Source organism: Stigmatopora nigra, chromosome 12 (assembly GCF_051989575.1).
Source record: "Stigmatopora nigra isolate UIUO_SnigA chromosome 12, RoL_Snig_1.1, whole genome shotgun sequence".
NCBI lineage: Eukaryota > Metazoa > Chordata > Actinopteri > Syngnathiformes > Syngnathidae > Stigmatopora > Stigmatopora nigra.
In genome coordinates, this window is record NC_135519.1 from 6,334,387 (window position 1) to 6,360,350 (window position 25,964).

General features: G+C 38.7%; 2 protein-coding genes and 2 long non-coding RNA genes across 18 annotated transcripts; 2 read left to right on the top strand and 2 right to left on the bottom strand.

The window, feature by feature from the left end:
- Window positions 1–142: 142 nt before the first annotated feature.
- lrrfip2 (leucine rich repeat (in FLII) interacting protein 2) lies at window positions 143–14,319 on the top strand. 13 transcript variants are annotated; one of them, XM_077729506.1, is made up of 27 exons: window positions 143–348; window positions 1,184–1,333; window positions 4,191–4,277; window positions 4,859–4,924; window positions 5,473–5,529; window positions 5,633–5,671; window positions 5,809–5,880; window positions 6,252–6,299; window positions 6,382–6,450; window positions 6,596–6,679; window positions 6,951–7,010; window positions 7,840–7,893; window positions 8,010–8,057; window positions 8,277–8,348; window positions 8,495–8,608; window positions 8,963–9,004; window positions 9,170–9,301; window positions 9,674–9,745; window positions 10,361–10,531; window positions 10,617–10,709; window positions 11,041–11,133; window positions 12,058–12,159; window positions 12,445–12,577; window positions 12,737–12,907; window positions 12,989–13,068; window positions 13,147–13,251; window positions 13,410–14,319. In XM_077729506.1, the coding sequence occupies exons 2-27, from the start codon at window positions 1,244–1,246 to the stop codon at window positions 13,518–13,520; spliced, it is 2,265 nt and encodes a 754-aa protein (XP_077585632.1). In that variant the 5' UTR covers window positions 143–348; window positions 1,184–1,243; the 3' UTR covers window positions 13,521–14,319. The 13 variants fall into 13 exon arrangements, with proteins under 13 accessions (XP_077585632.1, XP_077585634.1, XP_077585636.1 ...); XM_077729508.1 differs by lacking the exon at window positions 5,809–5,880; XM_077729510.1 differs by lacking the exon at window positions 11,041–11,133 and having other exon boundaries at window positions 144–348.
- Window positions 14,320–15,046: 727 nt separating this feature from the next.
- Window positions 15,047–16,777, top strand: LOC144205264 (uncharacterized). The gene is made up of 3 exons (XR_013328040.1): window positions 15,047–15,199; window positions 16,536–16,595; window positions 16,677–16,777. It is a non-coding gene; the product is annotated as an uncharacterized LOC144205264 (long non-coding RNA).
- An 816-nt stretch (window positions 16,778–17,593) lies between these two features.
- LOC144205550 (uncharacterized) lies at window positions 17,594–20,130 on the bottom strand. 3 transcript variants are annotated; one of them, XR_013328123.1, is made up of 5 exons: window positions 19,767–20,130; window positions 19,512–19,597; window positions 18,133–18,183; window positions 17,990–18,064; window positions 17,594–17,932 (listed from the first exon to the last, which is right to left on the bottom strand). It is a non-coding gene; the product is annotated as an uncharacterized LOC144205550 (long non-coding RNA). The 3 variants fall into 3 exon arrangements; XR_013328122.1 differs by having other exon boundaries at window positions 17,594–17,782; window positions 18,128–18,183; window positions 19,767–20,129; XR_013328121.1 differs by having other exon boundaries at window positions 18,128–18,183; window positions 19,767–20,128.
- A 49-nt stretch (window positions 20,131–20,179) lies between these two features.
- On the bottom strand, window positions 20,180–24,662 carry mlh1 (mutL homolog 1, colon cancer, nonpolyposis type 2 (E. coli)). Its single transcript, XM_077729521.1, has 19 exons — window positions 24,444–24,662; window positions 24,278–24,368; window positions 23,949–24,047; window positions 23,807–23,880; window positions 23,654–23,726; window positions 23,456–23,547; window positions 23,343–23,385; window positions 23,188–23,276; window positions 23,009–23,121; window positions 22,848–22,941; window positions 22,611–22,764; window positions 22,183–22,490; window positions 21,905–22,065; window positions 21,709–21,817; window positions 21,563–21,626; window positions 21,329–21,493; window positions 21,163–21,255; window positions 20,970–21,080; window positions 20,180–20,902 (listed from the first exon to the last, which is right to left on the bottom strand). Exons 1-19 carry the CDS (start codon window positions 24,548–24,550, stop codon window positions 20,747–20,749), a joined length of 2,196 nt encoding a protein of 731 aa, XP_077585647.1. The 5' UTR covers window positions 24,551–24,662; the 3' UTR covers window positions 20,180–20,746.
- Between the last annotated feature and the right edge of the window lie 1,302 nt (window positions 24,663–25,964).

Here is a 25,964-nt window from a genome sequence, read left to right on the forward strand (position 1 = left end):
CACAGAAGGCGAGAATCGCCCTAAAGGCTTGCTTGTTCAAAATCACTTAATATTGGGAAATATTTGACTAATATTTTGAAGTGATGTAAAAATGGACAGTCCTGGAGGAAATATGCGAGCATTGAATGCGCTATCACGCCCTCATTTTCCCCTCATCCGGGCATTTTGGAGGTATCCAGTGTGGAGACTGGTAAAGGAGCGCAAGCGGCAGGCTGATGACAGCTGTCAGAGTGGACAAAAACACTTCCAAATTCAGATAAGAGGACTCATGTAGGACCCTTAAACCACCGAGGGAGAAGGATAACATCTTTGCTCTGTCGCAAGTTGTTTTTTTCCGACATCAAGAAGGTAATTTTACATGTTTTTGAGTGGAGATTCCAAGTGGAACAGCCCTGCCAATTTCACTGCTGGGAGAATCGAGGGCTAGCGACAGAGCTAACAAGCTAACCTCAACTAAATGGATCTAAACCAATAATTGTATTGTGTGATGAGAGATCTGACATGATTGCCAGATTTGTACAAATTTCTCGATTTTGTTCCGGGTTAGTGAAACTGATCTGGCCAGTAGTTATTAGTTAGTGGCTATTGGAGGACAACGCTAGTTAGCGATACAGGCTATTTTACCAGTGTGTTGGCTAGCAGAACATTTTCCTTCACGTTTTCCTATGCATTTTTTCTCTTTTTTTGGCGAATGAAATCACACGTTTGCCAAATGATAAAGTTTTTGTAGGATCTGTGTGTATTGTAGATTTACTTCACGCCACATATGTGTTTGAATGGTGTTATTCTTGTAACAGATCTAGTTGGAAGAACGTCAGGCATTTTTGAAAGTCAAATGTACAACGCCAGATTGTGTTTACATTTTACTAGTCGCTGGGTTTTCTTAATCCTGGAATTAAAATCCATCAATTTCTCACACGTCTCGATGACGAATATACGTTACTGAAGTCCGATCACTCAGCCTGAGTTCGAACTTCTAGTTTGAGCCAGTCTATTATTATTATGACTCATTGTTTTACTGCTTGCATGTTCAAACTCAATGTACTTCATATTTTGAGCTGTTTCATATCATGCACAAACAAGAGTGTTGCTTACAGGAGTGATGTTTATGATGGAAAAAAATGGGAAATGTGTGGGTTATTTGCTGATCAGTTACAAATGTGTCCAATGTTATCCCCTACAGTGTGATTCCCTCATCAACGTTGCACAGTACGGAAGAAACAGCTACAGTTGGGGGGACAACATGGGCACCCAAGGCACTGGTAGAAAGCGTGCCCCACTCAAAGATCGCTTCTCTGCAGAGGATGAAGCCTTGAGCAGTATTGCACGAGAGGTATGTTTTGAAATCTTGGTTGAAATCATTATTTGTGTTGACACTCATGGATTTTCTACACTTGCAATTGGCGTTATGACATGACAGGCCACACACATGTAAAGCATTTATTACCCATTCTAAAACCCAGGAAGTATTTGAAGTCTTTATCAGCAATTTATCAAAATGTTTGGACATTGATCTATGATTGAAAGTAATATACATCTGCCAAATGAAAAGAAGGTCTTAATTCCACAATAATGTTTTGCTTGTCATGATAGTAGTTTAGAGTTCAAAATTACATTAGTCCCTATACATTACTGTCCTGTATAATGTAAATGTGTTTATGGACTACCGAGTGTTATTAAAAAAAGTGTAATAAAGGGTTACTATAGATACAACACATGATGGTACTTACAATCGGCTGATATTTGAAATTTCTATTGAACACTCAAAATAGTATGATAAATACTAACGTGGGAATGCATTTTACCAATTTAAATTATTCACAAGTGAATTTTTTTTTGCATTAAAACTGATTGTCTATATGTCAAATCCAGGGAATATGTAGATAGTCTGGTTGTGCTCAAGACAGACACTTTTGTTGCACAATGTTTTTGTCTGAGGGGAAGCTACCCTTCTTGTAACAACTTGCCTGAGGAATACTTCATCTTATTCTACTGCAGGCTACCATTCCTCTATGGAAATGCTGTTAGAAATGGAAGAGCAACATCATGGAAAGTTTTCTTTTCTTCCCCAGACAAATTGGCCAACTGGTCAATTATCAACTTGTGATTTCTCAAGTGTTCAACACAAACTCAAATCAATTTATCCATTGTTTTAATAATGACTATCCTGCCTGAAAGCTGTTCAGACACTCGCTCGTTCTTGGCTACACATTACTGGCCTCCATTTGCTGTCTTTACAGCCATGGAGTCCAGTCATAGAAACATGAGTCACCCGACCCACCCGACCAGCTTCTAAATTTGAATCTCTTTGCAACAAAACGGTGATTAGATTGACTCCGTCTGTTGGGAGTTCAGGGGGTCAGTGTGCAACCTGGTGAATATTGACTTTACAACAAAGCAACCGCCTTCTGTTATCACAAAAAATCATTAACGTCAATGAAAAAAAAATCACTTCAAAATTTAGTTCACTGTTTAAAAAAATGTTGATGTGGATTTTTCCCACATAAATTAAAATAGTTCTTTAGGGACTTATGACAACAGCTCAATCTATACAAACTTGTGGTTACATAATTCTACAATGGGACTCATTGTACACTTATGCGCTACTTTTAGGTGTGGCGCACACTTTCTTTTTAGTTCTCTGTGCGTCACTCAGGTCAGAGTTCCCTCATGCCTGAAATTGGTGTTGCAGGATTTGCCAACATTATATCCATACTAAGAAAAAGAACTATTATCTGAATAGCAATTTGTACAAAAGCACTTATTGATACTTAGTCCTGAAATTACAACAAAAAATATTCAGCTGTTGAAACTATTCTGGAAAAAGGAATGGTTTACAATACCCCTTTTGGTGTGTGCATGTCTGATCTGCAAGTACCGGAAATTTTTTGGTTGAAGTTATTACTGCCGGAGGAAGAAGGCTCAAGCAATGATTAAATCCAAAGTTGCCCCCCCCCCCCCCCCCCCTCCACACACACACACACACACACACGCACACACACACTTTGTACTGTGACACTTACAGCTTGTGTTTAAGTAAAAACATGGAAACATGTAATTGTTTTATGGTCAGTGTTTGTTTAAAAAAAACATTCTCTATTTTTGGGACTTGGATACAAATCAGACCATATTGCTTTTCACTTCATGGGGAAATCCTGGTAGAATAATTACTAAGGGTTGACATTTGAAATGACAAATGAAAACATTTTGTGGTGCAACGACGGATCACCAAACACGCTTCCTGCTCTCAAATCAAATGGACTTTTTTTTAGCTTGAAAATATTCCATTACATTTTTTTAACCACCAGCATTATATTACCAAGCTGCCAAAGTAACTGTTGCCAATTAATGCAAAGTTGAGCTGAACACAAATGTGCAGTATTCTACCCTTTTTCTGCCTTAATTGCCTATTAAAATCTAATATAAAAATTCATTATTCCCCATGATTTTTCTTTCCTGATTCAGGAAAAATCAAAAATAAAATAAAATCAGTCATACACTTTTGGTATAGAGAATTTAAAAATATTTGGTTAGTGCTTATTCCTATTGACTTGTGAAGGAGAGACTTAAGTTTATGATGACCCTTAGATCGTTGACTTTAAACCTGATACCCTGTTTAATAACAACATTATAATTTTAATAATTTAGCTTTAGTTAATGGAATAGCCCCTGTTCTGAATTCTGGCAAGTGAAACAGTCCCATTACATGCTTGCTAGTCAGCTGAAGCTATAGATAGACCGAGTCAGACCTCAGCTTTGCGGCTGTATAAAGCTGCTCATCAGACAGACAGCTCAAACAGGTGCAGAATGCAGTATTGGTATCACTTTATTACTTCCATTCGAATTTCGGCAAAGTATATTTCATTCAGGCAGTCCCAAGCATATGCTTAAAATCACACTTAAATATTTTATGTAAATTGCCATGCAAAATGAACACAAACTGTTGGACAACATTACAAACTGACCTCATCTGTATAGGTAACTCAACTGTGGTTTGGTAGGAGAATCAACAAAAATATTTCTTTTTAATTTATATTATTGTTAAAATGCCACCAGCCCACTGAAAATGGTGCTGTCAAAATGGTTTATTGCATTCAAAGACGTTTTTGCCCCATGGTAAAAAGTTCATAATGTCAGCGTAATTATGAAAGGTACACATTTGTTAACAAGTGTCATTATATTTTTTACAGGCGGAAGCCAGACTTGCAGCCAAAAGAGCAGCACGGGCAGAGGCCAGGGATATTCGGATGAGGGAACTTGAACGTCAGCAGAAAGAGGTATATACTTGCAGTATATAGTTTTATAAATGAAATCCTTAAAATTCATTCACATTTAATAGTACTTTTATACATGAGATATTCAGATTTCAACCAAATACTTTCACTGTTCAAACAGTAGAATACAATATTCAATGTTCTGGAAGGGAAAAATCAACATACTTAGCATTGGCTGTTCTGGTCCTTTTTATTTTTATTAGTCACATGCAATACTCAGCAAACCATTGCACAGTGACGTTGCTCTTCTATGCAGACTGTTTGGGATGTTTAATGGCTGTGGTAGACTCGCTTCGTGCTTTGGCATGAATACAGTGTCTAGTATCAGCAATTGCCTGTCTCCCATTTGGAATATTGTTTATGTCTAGAATATTGTTGTACATTGTATTCTATGCTTATGTGGTTTTTAGAAACTCAAAATATATTTCTTGTTAAAGAAAAACGCAAAGATGAACATGCTGCATGTCCACAGAAATACCAACATTTCTATTCCTGAAACAGTTTTTTGGCCACTTTTGACATTTCAGCACTTTTAAGTGATGTATGATTGTATGTTTTCCCTGGCACTTCCTTCCTCTGTCCAGCTTTCTTACCGCTCGTCAAGCAGCAGCAGCAACAGCAAAAAATGGGGTCAGATACACCAGTGGATGGTAGGCGAGTGGGAGTGTTGCAAACCACTAACACGTCCTGTTGTGTGGGGGTTGAGTTCAAGTCATTGGCCCTTATTTTTTACCCTTAATACTAGAGTCACAATACTTATTTTTAATGTATATTGTTGCTGATCCTGATCCTATACTTATGTTAGAAAATTCAAAATAATATTTAAAGCGAGCCCTGCTTGTAATTACTCTATATTACACTATATTCTCTTTGCTGTCCCTGGTTTATAAAGAGAAGTTGTAGTCCCACAGAACGGACATGTTTGATTTGCAGAAGCCGAAATGTGCGACAATGCCCAAAGCACATGTGAATAGTGGATATGATCTGATCTTGTGACTAAATCCGCTTCAAACTGATTTGAGTATCAGATTGTGACAGCTCCAGTTAATACCCTACGCTTGCCACTATATTTCCCAGTCTGATAAATCTCCATGTGAAAATAAGCATTTCTATATTTGGTTTGTTTGTTGCTTACCAACCCCTTTAATTGAGCTTTTTGTATTCTGTTATCCTTACCAACTTTCTTTTTTGACTCCAGGCTGACTCAGAAAAAGCTAGAGCCACTAGTAGTAGTAGATCAAGCAGCCTTCATCGGGTGTGTATATTTCCCCCCCTGCTTTTCTACTTCCTTTTTCTTCTCTCTCTTGCTTGCCTTTCTTTTCATCATCTCAGCTTTTTTTTTTTTTCAATATCAACAGGGCCTGGATGATGATGTCATGTCTGTCCGCAGTTACAGAGTGCGTACATGCATCGTTGCATTTACTATGTGGTATTTCTGGATAGAACATAGTTTGTCAGATCATTTTAAACAAAAGATTAGTAAAATACCTATATTTTTGGAATTTATGGTCATATTTCTTAATTGCATTTGAAGTCAACCTCATCAGCGCTCCGTGACTTGGACTCTAACAAAAGTCGATCCAGTTCTCGTAGAAAAGACATCTTGGTGCGTGCGAATTGCATCTGTGCATGTGTGTTAGTGTGTGTTTTATCTATGTATACAGCTTTGTGGAAGCTGTAGATAAAGAATGGCTATGCATGACAGTTTCCTAATTTCATATTTCATTTAGACATTTTATTCTAAAGTTATTCAATTGGAAGTTTAATTATGACTGACCTAAAGTAAAGTTTTGTCCTTTTAGTATTTTATTTATTTTACAAAATACTTCACCTCAGGAAAGTAGCAGTTCGTTGTGAAAATGGTGTGTTGAGAATGTGTTGCTTGAAGAATTGATTGGCCTTGTTTGGGTTCATTACATTTTTCAACCTCTTTTTTAACATTTAGTTTGTTTCTCCATGCTTCCTTTCTCTCTTTAGTCTGATGCTATGAAGAATAGCTCCACTCTCAAGAGTTCACGTTCCACTGTATGTATTCTGGCAATGTCATACATTATTGAACAAACCTCTAGACTCATTGAAATTATGAATCCTTTCCTGGGTGGAACAGAGTTCTGTATACAATGATCTACATGGCTATAAAAAGTCTTCATCGAGCTCGTCCAGGAAAGATTTGTTGGTCAGTAGTATTTAATTTGAGCAAAACCAAACTCATCCCATTGAGTATCATTAACACTACATATTGGTGATTGCTGGTAATTAAACTATACCTAACTTTTTCTTACTTTTTGGGGATGTATGTTATGTTACCCCACCTCCCTCAGACTGGACTCTACCACGATCAAAAGAAATATAGCAGCCTTACGAAGACCAAACCTCCTCCTACCACTTTCTCCTATGTGCCACGGGTCTGTCCCTTCTAGCTCATATTTCTTTCTCAATATAAAATCCATTTAGTAAAACATTAGCCAACGATGGGAATGCGCTAAAATTACTTGGGTGAATTATGTGTTGTTGTAAGTGTAAAGCTCGAATAGCATTAAAGCAGCCTTTGGCTGTAAACTATGTGGAAAATTTGTCAGTTCAGCAAATCATGCATCCTGTTTCCGTGTAACTTTGCTCTTAAGTAATTCTCCTGACATCAACTGACATTTCCCCCGTTGCCCTAATCTTTGACAGGCCACCACTTCTTCCTCCACTCCCACCACTGGCACAGGGCTGTCACGTAGCTATAGCATGGTCAGTTTCTGGACACTATCTCTCACTGCATGCATTTACTTCAGGAGTGGACCTTCCCCCCTCTCTTGTGGGGCTACATGCGTTAGGATGCCTTGGTAGTGTGACTCAGATTGTTTATTTTTAGGTCATGGACAATCTCAACTGTAGGCAAAGGCCACTAATTTATGGCTTAACACCATGAGGTGTGTGCGATCGCGCCAAAAGATCGTATATCTCCTTTAACTAGGATTCTCTTCAATCATGACTTTCAGTTTTAAACATATACATTTTGGACAAAATAGTACAGGCATTTTATGAAATTTAAGTTTAGGGGAATTGGAAAAAGTACCCAAAGATGAGACTCATTTGGGTGCAAAATTCTAATCAAATCAGTTCTTTCTTTCTGTTATTATAGTGGCTGCTGTTTTATTAATTTTGCAGTCTGCTTAAGAAAATCATGCTTAATCACAATTTTTGAAGTAAAAGTTTCTGAGGTTGTAATCTGATCTTACATTTTGAATATATACAGAATATGCATTTTTTTTAACTATACATACTCGGAAAACAGTTATTTCACCTTAATTTGAATTAAAGTTTTCATTTTGGTGGAATGCGCTCACATTTGTTATTGACATTTCCATTCATTATTTTCTATTTACAGAGATTTACTCTAACGATCAAGCAGTAATTTGTATTTGTGATACAAGTAAATGGCTCAACCTAATTATGAAATACAATGCACTGAGTAGTACCTCCTGTGTACTTGCATGACCCTCACTTTCCTAACAACTACACAACTCTGCACACTTTTTTTGCTGAGTCCCACATTGTCTCCAATGTGTGCCCTCAGGCCTCTATTTATGACGACCCCCCTCTTTATGTCTCAAGTGTGGCTTCAAGAGCAGTAAGTCTTGTTAATGCAAAATGATCACCATTACAAACAGCCTAGCTAACTCCAGTTCTGCTCCTCTTATCTTTAATTTTGTTTTCCTGCCACCTCCGTCACCCCTTTTCACACAGCCTTCTGAATATAGCTGGTACTCCAGTTCCACTCGCAGCAGCCCTGTGGTGAGCACTCTAATCAGTGTCCAATCGCATGATGTCCTTTAACATGACACAAAAAATGGCCCTTTGGTACCTAATCATTTTAAAGACAGTATTATTATCATTGAGTTTTCTATTAGAAATAAGTCAAAGCTCTTATTGGCTGATTGTCATCCTACAAAAGTGTGAATTTTCACTATTCATGTCATGGTGTCTTCTTGTATGAATATTCCCATGCGTCAGTGCTCCTCAGATGATGACACTGTGAGCAGCGTATCCCAAGAACGCTTCAAGCGAGGCCGCAGGGACAGCGCGGTGAGCTTTAGGGACAAGACTGTGCTGCGTCTAGATTTTTCATTCACTTGCCATGGACGATAATGTCAACTCTAGCTGATTTGTTTTCAATGTGTATTCAACCAACTCTGTCTTGGTTTTCCATCCTCTGTCCCTCTCGAAAGTAGTCGTCTGACTTCTCTGACATAAGTGAGTCTGCAGCTGATTATTTCAGCCGTTCCAACAGAAGGGGCAGTATTGTGTCGGATTTGGATGATTTGAGCATTCCAGATCTGGATGCTGTAAGTCACTTGGCAATGCAAAGTTATGATGGAATTGCTTCATTTGATGCATGGTTTGACATTAACATTTTTTTTTCTGAAGATTCCTCACAGTTTATGGTTTGGCAGTCTTTTGACTCAAAGTTTTAGGACGGAAATTTTTAGCGATCATGCATTGGTGTGTGGCATGTTAAATAGAATAATAACTGTAGTGGGTTTTTAATTATTATTTAGAATTTGTGGACGTGCAGCACTACCTGTCTTGATTCACCTGGACTAATTTCCCCAATTTTCAGAGTGGAGAAATGCAACCAGCATGATTTCTTCTAAAAATGATCTCCTCTTGTAACATAAAAATATTTCTTTTTTTTTCAGCTGGATGAGAAATCTGACAAGCAGTATTCGGATTACAGCCGGGTAAGTCTATCCTTAACTATTTATAGTGGACTTATTGGACTCTACGGCTGCCATTGACGGCAATGGGCGTCCATTCCATTTAGGCAATACTGGCCGCAGATTGAGTTGACTTGCATATTAGTAGTATGTGCTTTTAACTGATCACCTTTTACGTTGTGCTTTCAGCCTTCTTCTCGATGTGCTACTCCTGGACTGTCAGCTGCAACTTTAGCATCACTGGGAGGAACTTCATCCCGACGGGGTAGCGCAGATGCTGGGAGCATATATGAGCCCGACACCAGTCTGAGCGAACTTAGGGTAAGGCAAACAAACAGCGCTTGCTATCTTGGGTCAAATATATGACCGCAGGGAAAGAAATCTCCAACAAAATCGGATTTTGAGGATAAAACAAAGATTTGTGCTTTTCATAAATGGTCTATTATGCAAATCTCCAAAGCATTGCATCTTTTTTTTACCTCTCTCTGCCCTTCTAAGCATCGACTAGTTTTTCCTGGATGCCCAGAGGTGTGACCTTTTAAAGCTATTCTTTTTATGCGGGCGTGCTGGTATGCTGTATTCCAGCCTGAATGTCTTCTAGAGATGGCAGCACGTGTGCCTTGTTATCTTCCTTGAACATCCCCTTCCTCCCTTATGCCCCCAGTTCAACCATTCCCTTCGTCTGTTCCACAGGATATCTATGAACTAAAGGACCAGATTCAGGATGTAGAAGGGCGATACATGCAAGGGCTTAAAGAGCTGAAGGTAGAGGGGCTTGACTCACGGCATGCCTTTTCTTGTCATCCGGGAGCAGTATGGCGTCACTAACTAACTCCCTGTCGACTCTCTCGTATCCCCCAGACGGCATGGTCGCGTGTTTATTTGCCTCTTCCCTGTCTGAATTGCAATGACTTTTATTTTGCATGATCTTCCCACACTACCCGTTTTGTCCAAGTTACTGTCTATGGCCGCAAATGAGGACACTCCCTCATTTCTGGGGGAAAAGTAGCAAGTGGCATGCCCTATTTGCTGAATGATGTCAGAGATGTTTTGAATTTCTGCCTCTTTGGCTGACTATGCCCATTCTAGGGACATCTAGTATTTGAAAATAGATTAGTTTGCATTGTTTTTCATTGTTTACCAGTAGCACGTCTCTTTCAGGTGCTTTTGCAGCAGATGTTAACTCAATGACAGCTATTTACATCCAATCAATTTGAAGCCTCATTTGCTGACAACTTCAATTCAATTTACAGCAAAAGGTTGAAAGAACCTTGATATGAATTATCATTGCATCGCACAAATAAAATGTTGTTTGACTGAGGGTTTCATATAGTGCTTCAGTAGTGTGCTGTGACATTAACATGCTCCAATTAATGTCAGGAATCACTCACCGAAGTGGAAGAAAAGTACAAGAAAGCAATGGTATCGAATGCACAACTGGACAATGACAAAGGCAACCTCATTTATCAAGTGGATACATTAAAAGATGTCATAGAAGAGATGGAGGAGCAAATGTCAGAGATGAAGCGGGAACTACAAGAAAAATCAAAGGTGCAAAAAAAAAAAAAAACTGTCAAATTTAGGGTCAAAAGTCAATTTTGGTGCATTGTTTCAAAAATCCTCTCATTCCTTTCAGGAATTAGAAAGGCAAAAGCACACATGTACTGTCCTGCAGCATAAACAAGAAGAACTGAAAGAGGGAATCCGCCAACGAGATGAACTAATTGAGGTATGTCAACGTTTTCTGTGTTCACATGTGACCGACTGCATTCTTTACAATTCTGTCACCACAATGAGGGTGCTAGCTAGCAGTAGTTCTCTGCAGGCGCCTGGTGACACTCAGTGCAGTAACTTGATAAGGATTGATTGATACTGGCCTCCCTTAAAGTCATGTATATTTATTCACTTATCTACACATTCCTTCTTCCTTACCGCTGTGGAAAAAAAGCACATTCTTCTTCCACTTATGTTTGTGTGTTATTGCCTATTGTGTCTTCCATTGAATGTTTCTTTCCTATTTTGTACTTTGGCGTTCTTGTCACCGTTCATCGCATCTCCAGGAGAACCAGCGTTCGCAGACTAAGTTAGATGTTCTCACCAGAGAGGTGTTTGACCTGCAGGAAACGATAAACTGGAAGGACAAAAAGATTGGGGTAGGAGGTCCCACATACATAAGATCCAGTCTCAGACTGAGAGGCAAAAGATGGTTAAACCACTTCTATCTTATGACTCTCAAGTTCTCCGGTGAAATGGAATGTGTTTACAGTTGACAGCACTCTCACATGTAGTGGTTTGTGCATGTCAGACTAACAAGGTTTTTAGCTGCGATTCAACAAGTTCATTTCATGGTGAAAGTAGCCCTGCAGCATTAAAAACATGATAGCTGGAGTTATGGAAACATCCACAAATTGTCTGCTGATGCAAATGAGTCTTTTAAGTTTTTAATATAGCATGATGTTTGCATTTTATGCGTGAATAAGTTTGAAATGTCATCCTTTTTTAGAGCAAGTGACTATATTGGTGAATTCAAAATGCTTAACTCCATAAAGTTTGTGCTTAGTATATGTAATGTCCAAATATATGGATGCCAAGGCTCAATTATTATTATATATATTTTTAAATGAATAAATAAAATAATAGATTGATAATAGAAAAATAATGGTCACCTATAACAATTTAAATTTGATGTAATTTAACTAATGGCATTGACAACAATAATCATTTTAACTGAGACTACCGGCATTGAACCTCCATCTTTTGGTACCATTGACTGTGTTAGACATACACTGCAGTCTAGGAGGGATGACAGCAATCATGAGGTGGCACCTCACGTGTGGATAGTTTCGAAAGGTCATGGTGTGTCATTGTTTCCTTTTCTACACCTTTTGTCATTCATCCTTTTTGCTTTGCCTTTTCTTTCCACTAGCTGTCTTTCTCCTTTTCACTGTTGGTTTGGCATGCGCAACGCATGCCTGTCTGTGTATGACGCACTTCAAACATGTGCTGGTGCATGTCTGTCCAGTGTCCAACTTGACTGCCTCTTGTCCATTCTTGTCTTCTGTCATCTGTGTGGCCAGGCTCTAGAGAGGCAGAAAGAGTACTTTGATTGCATTAGGAATGAGAGGGACGAGCTCAGACATGAGCTTGCTGACCTCAAGGGAAAGGCCAAATTAGGAGAGGTAGGTTGTCCTGCAGTGTGATTTTAAAAAAGCTGAGACATGCTTTTAGAATTGTTTCAGGAGAAAATGAAATGTTGGGTTTATTAAAAACTACTGGTAAAGGTAAAAAATATATATTCTGGTCCATGGGGAAATAGATTGTGAAAAATTTGCAAGATTTACTACAGCTCAGTGAGTCATTTACAGTAGTTTTGGAACTTGTCTTCATTTTAACTTTAGTCTGGGTAGTATTATTATGTTGGGATACAATTCAGCTAATATTTAGTCTTACTTATTTCCTGCCAGACACATGGGCTAGTCATCATCCCAGATGGCACACCAAACGGAGATATAAACCACGAGCCCGTGTCAACAGGGATCACAGTGGTCTCGCAAGAAGCCGCCCAAATTCTGGAGTCAGTGGGAGACGGTCCGCTGGGTGAGTCTTACAAATGGCATTTTTATGTTTGTCCTGGTGTTGCTCTTGCTGGCAACCATTTGTAAACAGAACAAAGTAACTCGGCGTGCCACTTGGCTTAAATGTAAACCTTTTCAAACTGACTACAGTGAGTTTTATTTCTTTTCCTCTACATTCCAGATGTGAGGCTACTAAAGTTAGCTGAGGAAAAGGATGAGCTTTTGGCTCAGATCAGAAAGTTGAAGAATCAACTGGAGGAAGAGCGACAAAAACACTCAAAGATGGACAGTGTGTTCACGGATGGCGAGAGGATGGAGAACGGTACCGACTTACACTTTATTGAAATGCAGAGTAAGTCATCTGTTTCCTTAATGGATCATCATTTGGCGCACTTGTTTTTCCTCATTTCCAAACTGATGTTATTCTCTATAGGAGATACTAACAGACAGATTAGTGAATACAAATTCAAGCTTTCAAAGGCAGAGCAAGAAATGGGTACGATGGAACAAAATGTAAGTAAGGTTTGCTGCAGTTCAGTACTTTTGCAATGTAAACGGGACTAAATTTGTTTCCTTTGCTGCCTGCTTTAGATAAATAGACTTGAAGGGCAAGTGTCCAGGTACAAGATGTCGGCAGACAACTCTGAGAAGATAGAAGATGAACTTAAAGCGGACAAACGCAAACTTCAGCGAGAGGTACGAACTAAAAAATTATAAGGAGACTCATTTAAGTCATTGGATACCGTTTAAGGAGGTAAACGTTCTAAAACGTTTGAAAACAAATTCTTCTCAAAGACTCATGGAGAAGAATAAATACAATTGTACCTAATCATCCTTATGTTTTACCTCTGCAGTTGCGCACGTCTCTGGACAAAATCGAAGAGATGGAAATGACCAACAACCACCTCGTAAAGCGGCTGGAAAAAATGAAGGCCAACAGGAACGCTCTCCTCTCTCAACAGTGAGGGGTGAAGGCAGTCGGCATTACCACAAAAGCCCTTAAAGTCGCGCCGCTGTAGCCCCCTGGACTGAAGCGGACGTGCATTCTGTGTTCCAACATTAACACGTGTAGCTCCATTGAAAACTTGCAACATCTCCACGCTGGACAAAATAATGAGCAGCGCTCTGCTTTATTTGCAAACCAAAAGTTTTTGGTTTATTCCAGCCACCCATTGTCAGGACTGAAATATATTAAGTATAACATTAATGGGAGATTCATGTGAGGATTTTTTTTAGTTTCATTTTGATCCTGCAATCTTTTATTCACATAATTTTAGTTCATTCAGGGTGAGTGATCAGTTGTTCATTTCTGCTTGTTTTTGACTAATGCCTGACTCAGATTACTCCATTTTTAGGCCGACAGCCACGTCGCAGAAAGGTTAGCCAGGCAGGCTCTGGTCTTTTGTGTGGCACTTGTCAATTTTAAGATGCTCTTTGACATCGTAACACAATGTCTGACATGTTATTTGACATGTATTTCGACCCTAACAAATTGTGTAGTCTGGGGAAGGTGTAGGTTGCACGAATGAGTAATATGATGCTTTTATAGGACTGTCACGGCACCCCCTGCCCTGCACCTTCCTTCCAGCTTTCCTCACACAAGTCAAGTGCCTTCTCCATCGAACAATAATGATTTTAACTGGTGGTACAATATGTATTTAAAGAGGTGCAGATGGAAAAATATAGCCAGCCAACTGCTGCAGTTTGCTTCACTTTTTTGTCAAATATTTAAGAATTCTTGAAGATAAATGTGTAATTTACAGAGTTGTGTTTTATGCATCTCTTTGCTTCGGTCCATTTTTGTTAGGTTGAGAGGTATTTTCTAAGTGTTGAAGTAAATATATCCAGGTTTTTTTCCCCTGTCGTTTGGAAATTTGGAACAGATGAAGAATGACAACACTTTTGGCATTACAGCCCAGGAATGAACAAGTAAGTTCCATCTACTCTGCTTGCGATGTTTTTGGGGTGGGGATTGTGGTTTTAAAAAAATGGAGCGTAGTGGTGTTTTAGGTTTCATTCATAGAATAAAAATGGCTAGTTTAATTTGTGGATGTTAGAATGTGTCATTTTCTGTCATCATTTTTAATTATTTCTTAAGAAATGTCTCTGTTAATGACAGCATTCAGTGTCAATGTTCACTTTCATCTACTCATTCACATGTATTGGATATTTGTCACAATGGCAGCCAATGAGGTAACTTTAAAAAAATATTTCGCCACTGTTTGTAATCATGAGATTCATCACGGCTTTTGTTTGCTGGTTTAGGGACATCTGGTGGCTGTTCTACATCATGGATTTGACAGGTATCAGCACTGTAGGTTGCAGTATATTTTTGTGTTGATTGCATACCTGTCAACCTCTGCCGTTAACTGCCCTTATAAATGATTATGATTCCCCGTACAAACCCCCTAAAAACCGTACCGTGGGAGGAGAAACCACCTCTTAGGAGCGCGGTAAGCAACTCCCCATCTTTTCCTCTTTCAATGTGACGGGACAATATGGGCGTGGTTACGCCTCAATGTGACGGGACAATATCGGCGTGGTTACGCCTATTGTTGACGTGGAGGAGATAATTGAGTGCATGCGCAGTGACATTTCCTTTTTGGAACGCTTTTTCCCCACGCTGATGATGGACGCCAAATAGGTATGGAGTCGAGCAATTCCCTGGCCTAAATGCGTTTTTAATCACGCGATCGGGAGATTTTTCAGCAATTAATTGAGGCCAAAACGCCAACAAATCTCTTAGTTTAATGCCAGGTTTAACACACCGTCGACAATTTAAGTATGGGCTTCTTTTCTCGACCGGCTTCGTGCCACAAGTTACTAGTCAGCCTTAGTGTTAGTGTCACGATTTGACTTAAAAAGCATGTTCTCCGTTTTCTCTCTATTATTGAGTCCGTTTTCTCTTCATTATTGAGTCGTGTAGCAAGACTTTAAATTTAATCAAACAATGCAAGACATCATGCGACAGTTTCCTGGGTAAGTGTTCACACCAGAATGACATCCAGGGGCACGACTTGGTTCTTTTTGTTTTGTATGTAATCGTTTTCATTCTGATTGCTAAACACCCGTTCCCGATTTGTAATTGTTCTGTTTTTACAAACAAAATCACGTATACAGAATTTAAGCCAACTTTCTCCTAGCTCACTGGTGTCAAAGTTGTGGTCCGCGGGCCAAATCTGTCCCACCGTGTCATTTTGTGCGGCCGGAGAAAGTAACTCATGAGTGCTGACTTTCTGTTAGGATCAAATTTAAATGAAGATTATACATGTATATTATATTACCTCGTCTTCCCCTTTTTAAAATCAATAATTTTTTAATCCATTTTTTACTTTTTGTGTTTTTAAATTTAAAAAAGCATATTGTAAAATCTAAAAATAAATTTATTTTAAAAATTGTTTAGCATGCTAATATTGAACATTTTCCCCAAAATATTTTGTTTTCTTTTGAAATGAAAAACAAATTATTACAAGATATTTTCCCTCATGAAGAAAAAAAGCTCAAACATTTGTTTGAGTTCTATTAAAAAACTGAATATTTAGGGATTTTGATGCAGTTTTTTTAAATCCGATTTAAATAGAAAAAAAATATCTAACTTTCAAAAATAGTACAGCTCACGTGAAATCAAGTTGACCTTATTGTGGCCCGCGAACCGACCCGAGTTTGACACCCTTGTCTTAGCTGTTAACCTAAGTCTGTATATTTAATCGCCTTGTCTGGAAAAGGGGAAATAGCACTCGCTAACTTATTTTCATTCTTTATCTTGATGGTTTATTAAAATTCTTGTCAGATTTCTCTATGCTGTAATTGGTTGGCAACCCCCAAATGCCTTGGTTAAATCAAGTTTTCACTGTTAAGCAGCAAGATAAAAACTACTTCCCATTAAAAAAAAAAAAAAAAACTAAGCCTACATGTTGATTCTCCAGGCTGTATATATGCTAACTTGTGCTTTTTTGTGTGTACAATTTTTCTCTGTTGAGCACCAAGATGCAGCTTTCTGTGTGCCGAGATCACTGAAGGGGAGACTGGGACTGGTCAAGGTAAAACTTACCCTCACAAAAAGAAAGTTGAATCTCCAGTCTATATATTCTAACTTTTGCTATTTTTCTTGCACGCAACAGGCCTGAGGTATCTTGGTTGCCCACTTGAAGATGTCTCTCTTGCATCATTTGGTGTCTCTGTATTTCTGAAAATCCAAATTAAATAAAAGCCTAAATCATGATGACATTTCACTGGCCATTCATTTCCACAGCTTTTTGACTAGATCTTTAAGGTAAGAGGGTTGCCATTTAATATTGGAGCAAGAAAAGTTTTTTTTCCTTCTAATTTTATAAGTGTTTACCCTCCCCACAATTTTTTCAAAGATTTATCATCCAAGTGTTGATCCCCCCTGCTTTTTTTCAAATTTAATTTTATAAGTATTTATCCACCCTTTTTTAAAGATTTAATTACTAAGGATTTATCCCCCCTGCTTTTGTCAGAGATTTATCTTCTAAGTGTTTATCCACCTTTTAAATATTCATTTTCAGTATTTATCCCCCCTGTTTTTTTGTCATTTTTTTTCTAAGTGTTTATCCCCCCTGTTTTTTTGTCATTTTTTTTCTAAGTGTTTATCCCCCCTGTTTTTTTGTCATTTTTTTTTCTAAGTGTTTATCCCCCCTGTTTTTTTTGTCATTTTTTTTCTAAGTGTTTATCCCCCCTGTTTTTTTTGTCATTTTTTTTCTAAGTGTTTATCCCCCCTGTTTTTTTGTCATTTTTTTTCTAAGTGTTTATCCCCCCTGTTTTTTTTGTCATTTTTTTTCTAAGTGTTTATCCCCTTTTTTTTCATCATTTTTTTTCTAAGTGTTTATCCCCTTTTTTTTCGTCATTTTTTTTCTAAGTGTTTATCCCCTGTTTTTTTGTCATTTTATTTTCTAAGTGTTTTGCTGTTTTTTGTTAATCTACAAATTTTTCTAAACTTCAAATATTTACTTGTAAATAAAATTTTCAACTCTGATTGTGACTTGCATTTTTTGTTAGATAAAGACCAACACATCTATACATTTCAAAGCTTTTATTTTGAAAAACTTGAATAAAATGAAGTAATTCCTCTAGTCACCAGCAGAAAATCTGGAAAAACAGGAAATCAGCTTTTATTTTGAAAAAGTTTGTAGATAGGTTCCCGCTGGTGTTACAGCATCGTAAAAAATCGAATCTTCTCCACCCCCTGGTGGAGAAGATTCGAAAACTGAAAAAAGGGGGGGTTAGTACAGTTAGTTAAAAAAGCAATGAGAGGGGCTCACCTTTTATTTTGAAAAACTTCACAGACTGTTCCCATTGGTGCTCCAGCATCGTAAAAAATCGAATCTTCTCCACCCCCTGGTGGATTTCTGGAAAACTGAAAAAAAGGGGGGTTAGTACAGAGTTAAATAAAAAAGAAATGAGAAGGGCTCACCTTTTATTTTGAAAAACTTCATAGACTGGTGCTCCAGCATCATTAGAAAAATGCATTCTGCCCCCTGGTGGAATTCTGGAAAATAAAATGAGAAGGGCTCACCTTTTATTTTGAAAAACTTCATAGATTGGTTCTTACTTAACCTCCTGAGGCTATCTGTTCATAGGCAGAAACCAGGTCCCCTCTGGTGGATTCTGAAAAACAAAAAAAAGGGGTCAGTTAAATAAAAACATTGAGAAGGGCTCACCTTTTATTTTGAAAGGCATGAAACCTAGTCCCCCTTGGGTGGAATTCTGAAAAATAAAACATTCACAAGGTCCTACCTTTTATTTTGAAAAAAAACTCAGATATGCTCAGGCAGAACAAATCTACGAGTTTCCAAAATAAAAGGCAAGACCTTGGAAATGGTTTTATTTTTCAGGTTTCCTGCCTAGGTGGAGATAGGCTCAGACATGAAACCTGGTCCCCCTTGGGTGGAATTCTGAAAAATAAAAACATTCACAAGGTCTTACCTTTTATTTTGAAAAAAAAACTCATAGATATGCTCAGGCAGAACAAATCTATGAGGTTTTTTTTCAAATTAAAAGGCAAGACCTTGGAAATGTTTTTTTTTCTTCCAGAATTCCAGCCAAGGGGAGCAGATTTTCTGCCTATGTCAAGATAGGCTCTGGCAGAACCAATCTCAACATAGGCAAGAAGGTACAATAGATTAAAGTACAGACTAGTGCCAAACATCAAAATTTGACAAAACTACCTCCTACATTTAGCTTTTTTCTATAAAACATTAAAAGGCAATATTAGACAGTCTGCTGTAGAGACTGAAAATATATCAGGATCTTGATCATGTGGTGGGAAATTTGAAAACACTGGACAGGGCCCTACAAGGTTAAAATAAATCCTACTTCTGCCTCAAGTTTTCAGTCAATTATTTCAAATCCATTCTTAAAAAGTAAATATACAAAGAGCTTCAGTTTTTCTCATTATGTTTAAATGAGTCAAAAATGACACCTGCACTATTATTAAATAAATCTGTTTTGTCGAAACCACATTTAAAACTAATATGAAAAAAGGTCCAAGCCCTGAGGTCTTTAAAAAAGTTAAAGGGCTGAAAGTTTATAATTTATTTATGGTCAGTTCAACTACATGGCAGATTTTTTTTCTAAGTTCAGAAAGATGTGAAAAGCCACATAGAAACTCACAAGCAGAAGTTACTCCTTCACTTGCCACTAAAGTATTTTTTTTTAAATTTACTTCAATAGGGATGAGCCTACTTTACAGTTTATCATTTATCGCAGCCATATCTGGGCTACATTAACCGCGATAATCGAGGGCTTACTGTATACTCCTAACACATCCACTAATGACTTGTGTGGGTGACTTATCCACAGTTTTTTGTTATTTTAAAAAAATGAAAGTATCATGATGAAAATTGAGCCAATTGCGCAAAGCCCTGAACACCGAACGCTGGCGTTTAAAGATTACACGGATCGAGAAAATCGCAACTATTTAAAAAAAGACTCACTTTGTTATGGCGTCGACAAGCTGCTTCTTTCTGGTCGTTTTGGCCACATTCTTGTTGTTTCCCAGCAGTCGGTGCTCGTTGAGGGGCTGAAACACACAAAGGAATGATTTCGTTTTAAACAGTGAGCGATCGGTAAAGCAATGTAGCCCATTTGTTTGCAAACATTTTGCCGTCTGCACACACATGGGGCTACATCGCGTCAAAAATCACTCTTCAGACGAACTGGAGGTTCGAAATCCCCAAATGACAAAGTACCAAATGTGCAGCATCGTCCCGTGAGAAGTTTGGCAGGATTTCGTCGGCAAATTGTCACTTTTGAGCTGCTGTGCAGTGCACGCACGCACGGCCGTCTTCCTTCCGGAATCATCACCTGTCTGGCGTCTGACGTCGTCTATTTGAACTCTGGCCTCGGCCACGCCTATTAAAAAAGGACACATACATTTTTTTTTCATAATAACGTGCATTAGTCAGTATATGTTTGTGTGGAGGAGCTGTAAATGCTTTTTGGTTGGACTTTAATACTTCAAAGAAAAATACATTGTTTTCATAATAACATGCATTGGTCAATGGCTGGGACGAGGGCGGGGCTGTAAATACGTGTTGATTGGGCTTTCATACTTCAAAAAATACATTGTATTCCTCCTAACGTATGTGGGGGAAACTGTAAATGCTTTTTGGTTGGCCTTTAATCCTTTAAAATACAGTAGTATTGCACATTATGAACATTGTGATGACATGCACTTTGGTGTTTGTTTTTTACTTCTAGACATTTAAATGATACTTCATACCTGTCAACCTCTGCCGATAACTGCCCATATAAATGATTATGATTCCCTGTACAAACCTCCAAAAAAACGTACAAACACCGTACAACGCATGTTTGCTCGCGGTAACTCGTTTCTTACTATGTGGCTCCTCCATGCTTGCTTCCACAATATTTACTCTATATCTACGCATGTGCATGTCATCCTTCAGTTGAGCTCGGTTTTCATAAATATTGGCGATTTAAAAAAAAAAAAATCCCCGTACAAAAGTCAGTGTACGGCGTACATGATTTGAAATGGTAAAAAAAAACGTATAAAATACATGTAAAACATACAAGTTGACAGGTATGTAATTGACAATATATAAGGATACAAAACATTGTTAAAAAGCAGTCATTTATTTACAACAAAGACTTCCATGAAAAAAAATATATATCATCAGCATGTGAGATGAGTGGTTCAACCAGTAATCTAACATCTCTCAAACACTTTGTATAGATCCGGTAAATTGGCAATCTGCAACACTGTGCCATCCTCACTTATGTGTTTGGGAGGACTGATGAGCGAACGGAAAGCCTTGCAGAGGACATGCTCAACATTCCATCGCCACGAGTTCACTTCTGAATCCTGACATGAAAGAAAAATAATCATCCCACTGTCCTTATAAGACACTTAACATTTTGCATGATCTAACCTGCGTCTTTCCAGGCTCATCTTCCAGTATGTATTGCTTCCTAATAGAGTAGAACATGCTGCACTCTTTGCTGAAGTCTCGAAAGCAATCTTTTTCACTGTCCCAGTTCACCTAGAAGTGTGCCGCACCAACTCCATGTAAGACACGACGTCGCTACCAGGATACGTGACAAATGGAAACCAACGTCTATTACCTCTGTTGCCAGGCGAAGGATAAACATGGGCAGACCTTCAATGGCAGGAGTGTAGTTGTCCAACAACAATGGTAGGCCTTTTAAATTGCCTTCCTACAGTGCACACACAGAAGGTTGAAGGTCAAGTAAATGGCAGTAAAGATAGTAGTAGTATATTTAAATCTACCTGATCTATCTCCAAGGAGAAATATTCCCCCAGCATCTCTGCTTTCTTTTTCAGAAAATCTACTATGTACTGTGCCAAGCCTTCTTTAGGTCCATCCTCCTCAGTCCAACCACTTTCCTCAGACCCCAGAGCTACCATGGCCAAGTCATAAATAGGAGTTGCAGTCTAGAATACAGCAAAAGAAAGGTCCATTCCAAGCAAATTTTGGTCACAATATGGTCAAGTCTTACTTACGGAAAGTCTGTATATACCAAAGTTGCCAAAGTCATAGATGAGGATTTGGTAGAAGAGCTCCTGACTGTGACGAGAAGGAAAATGACATTGACGAAATACAGAAGGTAAGAATGTTAGCATCCACTTTGTTGTTGAGTGTATCATACCTGAGTGCAGTTGTGTTGAGAATGTAAAGTTTAGTGTGATGTTGGATCAGAGTCCACTCAGGGTTGACACAGCCCACAAACGAGTGATTCTGCAGCATCTCCTGAAGGCCTTTAAGGTCAAAGGAAAATGATCATTGAGGTCTTGGGTATTATTGAATTTGTTGTATCTGTAATGAAAGTTGTCACAAATTTGCACCTTTGTGTGCTTTGTCACTAATCTCGCTTCTTAGCTCTTTAATGCTCCTCAGTTTAGTCATGTGTCTTTTGGGCGTGGCTGGGGCCGTCACCTTCCCCTCTTTGGCCACTTCTGTCTTCTCCACCTCTTCCACCTCGTTTTGCTCTTTCCTGGAATGCTCCCTGGTGACATGTTCACCACTTTAAGGCTCATGCAGAATTTTCTTAAGCCAGTTGAGGGCAGTAGCAATGCATGAATGTTACATACAAATCAATAGCAAGCTGTCATAACCAAGTCACCTTTGAATATCTTGCACTTGTTCGTCATCCTCGCTTTCCGGCAGCTCCGCGTCCATCTGCTCCATTACCTCCCACATGTCCATGTCGTCTGGCTCGACAGTTTTAGCCTCGGAATCTGCGCCACTGGGTCCAGCAATTTCTGGCTCAGGAAGCAACTTTTCCTTGGGCTGGAGGAAGGCGTCCAGCTTCTGAACACGACAGTCGGTTCTCACCATCTGATGTGCGTAGACACGATCGGCCGACTCGGACATGCCGATGGACGGCTTTACGTCAGCTGCGCCACACGCTGACAGGCCAGGAAGCAATGTCTACACAATGGTTAGGACAGAAAGAGTCAGGGAAGGAGCAGTGCAAATATAGGGAGGAAAAGAAATATTGAGATACAGATATGAACAAAATAGTCTCATAAAAGGTGCAACAAGTAGTACCTGAGTGAAGTAAGTTCGGGAGGAGTTAGAGCCCAACAGTTTTGCCTCAATGTGCTTCTGAACGGATTCAATTATGCTGTCCTCGTGCAGGAAATGCACCTCGTGCTTGGTGGGGTGTACGTTGACGTCTATGTTCTTAGGGGCGATCTCTAAACTATACAGAACAGGAAAAAAAATAATGTGAATCTATCCTACTCTTTTTACCACCATCTTAAAAAGATCAATCTTTGATGTTACCTGAGATATAGAAAAGGATGTGTGTTCTTAGGCAAATAGGCAGCATAAACGGTCTCCATTGCTTTCCTCAGAGAACTAGACTCCACCAGACGGTCTAAATGTTCAATCCCAAACTGTTCATGAGTGAGCAACATTTCCAGTAAAGCTCATTTTGTACATACGGTTGATGAAGAGGACCATGATGCATTTCTTGACGGAGTAGTTCGCGTTGGAAATGTAGCCCTTTATCTTGAAGGCCAGCTTCTGGTCCTCACAACCAACTTCAATCAGCTCCCTGTAAAAAAAACAAAAACAGAAAAGTCAGCGCCATGGTGACTAAGTGCAACAACCACTTTCGTACCTGCTGACTGCATTACCGAACACCCCTCGAATATTATCCACCACTGACGCATTGGGTAAAGTCCTCACATCTGCTATAGTTTCTCCTTGCTGGATGAGGAGAACAAGATGTCAGAGGACAGAAAAAAACTCCTAAAAATTGAGCTGTTCTCTAACCTTTTTGACAGAGAAGCTTTTTCCTGAATTGTGTATGGCATACCTACAAAACAAAGTCAGCATGGCTTGAAATCCTATAAAACATGGAACTTTAGCAGCGGTGTCAACAGTACCTGCTCACCACCTCCACAATTCTGGAGTACTCATCGCTAGAGCTTTTGAAAGATCTCTTCCGGGTGGGCACATTGTAGAAGAGATCCTCCACCTGTAACATAGACAGGTAACCTGTTCAAAATGATGTTCATTTAACCATTTTGCTTCCTATGGACAGACAGCATCAAAATGGTTAGATGTCATAGTGCATAACACACCAGTACTTGTGTTCCCTGGTTACCAGCGCAGGGTTTCGATGGGCCTTTTAGTATACCATCACTGTAATTGGCTCTGCAAGAAACCAGAATTAGAGATGCACCCTCATTGTGGTACATCTAGCAAAGCTTTGCTTATTTCACATTTGACTGTACCTGTAAGCGCATTGGGCATCAGCTGTCTTTGTGGTTATAGTTACATGGGCAATGTGACTTATACTGGCAAGGGCCTGCAAACACAGACACCAAGAATTTGTGCATATTGTTTACATTTGTGTACATTAGTGTATGCGCTTACCTCTCCTCTGAAGCCATAAGTCGCAATGGCAGAAAGATCCTCAAATGTCTGCAGCTTGCTTGTGGTGAAACGCTCACAAACTATTTCCATATCTTCTTTCTGCAACAGAAATATGAAAATAATATCAGCTTTTATATTGTCACACATTTTTAACTTATCTACTCTGTCAGTGAGATACTGGCCACAATGCACAAATATTTGGTGCAATTTTATCTTTTGCTGGAGGTGAAATAAGTCCAATAAAAGGAATTCGGTTGAAGATTGTTTAAGCAGTTTGAGCATGAAAAATGTGGGCAACCATGGCATGATCAAGCCGCCAAATGTCCTACCCGAATACCCGTCCCGTTGTCCTGGATCTGGAGCAACTTCATTCCTCCATCTTTCACTGTTACTTGAATGTTGGTGGACTGTGCATCCAGACTGCAACATTTAAACACACGATGTAGTCATTTACTTAGTGGCATGTTTATTTTTGTTGATTTTGTTTTTACCTACCAGTTTTCGATCAGTTCTTTAACAGCGTTAGATGGGCGTTGTATGACCTCTCCCGCGGCGATACGATTGACAACTACTTCTTCGAGCTTCCGAATGAAGCCTGCCATTACTAACGGCGGATTTAATAATAATCAGCTAATTCTAGTCACCATGCTGTTGTTGTGTTGACAAGAGTATATTTCAATAAGGAAACAGGAACTCGCGTAGTAGGTGACTAGCTGAATGCAACCGAAGACGTGTCACTCTCACCATTCGTCGCAATAATGTTTTTTATTTAATACTGCATTTTTTCACATTCATTTTTTATTTTTTCCAATCATAATATTTTTATTAAGTAATTTAAATGAATATATTTAAACTTGTTTGCACAACAGGTACCTTGGTTAGTTGCCCTGAGACGTGCCGGAGTGGATATGTTACTATATACAAACGATCTTTGAAAATATAGTGCGTGCAGAAAATCAGAATGGGTCATAATGAAGAAATACAAATGCTAAATAAAATTACACTGAGCATTCATCATAGTTATATATGTAGTATGAATTCACGTCAACAATGTGCACAATTCCATCATTACATTTTTAATGCATGCTGAATTTTGAGCACAAAAGACAACCCATATTAGTTATTCCTGCTTTGGACCTAAATATAATTGAATATATTATAATAATAGATATTATTGGAAATCTAAAATGAAATTAAAAAGAAATGAAGCTAAGTCAACAGCACTGTAGACTCAGCACATGCCCTATAGAGCTTTTTCACAATTCATACGTATGCATATCTGGGGCAAATGTATGTAATGTAGACAAATTAAAAATTGCTCTGATTAAAGAATGCCAATTTTTTCAGCTCTGTTGCCTAAACTGCAGTCATTACCATCTTGCCTCAAGTGCATTGCCATTTATGATCTTAGTACATTCCAAGTCAGCCTCTACACAAGCACTGTCTCAATTTCGCAGTAACAGTATAAGGATTCCAGTCGATGGCTTTAAGAGCCAACTTGGCACATGCCACAACTTCTGCAGCTTGCTCCGCTGCTTTTTGAGCCTTGGTTTCAATCTTGTCAATAAACAAGCCTTTGCCGGGATGCAGGTGCGCAACATAACCTGAAAGGTCACTAGAAGTATGAAAGGAACCAATTTGAACTGTAACAGATTAAATTAATTTCCATTGTGATGAGTTGCCTGCTTTGTTCATCTTGGAATTCTATGACAACTTGTTGCAGTCACAATGTATGGCAGCAGATTTAGTAATCAAATGTGTAATGGAAGGAAATGATGTGTATCCTAATCCTGTGTTTGACGTAGTGCAGGAAGAAACATTCCAGAAAACAGGAAAACAATACAATAGAAGAATATTAAGGAAAATGCAAGAAGACATCATAGCTATTCCTGAAAGGTGAATCAGCCAGTCTTTCTTTATCAATGTAGTGTTCATTTATATTTGAATGAATGGAAGTAGTTTAAGAAGGGCACAGGGGCTCAGGCAAACCTTGTATTTTTGTAAACATTGTTTAAA

Excerpts from the sequence above, each read along its gene's own strand:
- lrrfip2 (XM_077729506.1), top strand. The coding sequence starts at position 1,244 with ATGGGCACCCAAGGCACTGGTAGAAAGCGTGCCCCACTCAAAGATCGC. Across the intron at positions 13,069-13,146 it reads TGGGTACGATGGAACAAAAT|ATAAATAGACTTGAAGGGCA; the intron begins GTAAGTAAGGTT and ends TGCCTGCTTTAG. Across the intron at positions 13,252-13,409 it reads AACGCAAACTTCAGCGAGAG|TTGCGCACGTCTCTGGACAA; the intron begins GTACGAACTAAA and ends TTACCTCTGCAG.
- mlh1 (XM_077729521.1), bottom strand. The coding sequence starts at position 24,550 with ATGGCAGGCTTCATTCGGAAGCTCGAAGAAGTAGTTGTCAATCGTATC. Across the intron at positions 23,122-23,187 it reads TTCGGTAATGCAGTCAGCAG|GGAGCTGATTGAAGTTGGTT; the intron begins GTACGAAAGTGG and ends TTTTTTTTACAG. Across the intron at positions 22,491-22,610 it reads CCCGAACTTACTTCACTCAG|ACATTGCTTCCTGGCCTGTC; the intron begins GTACTACTTGTT and ends ACCATTGTGTAG.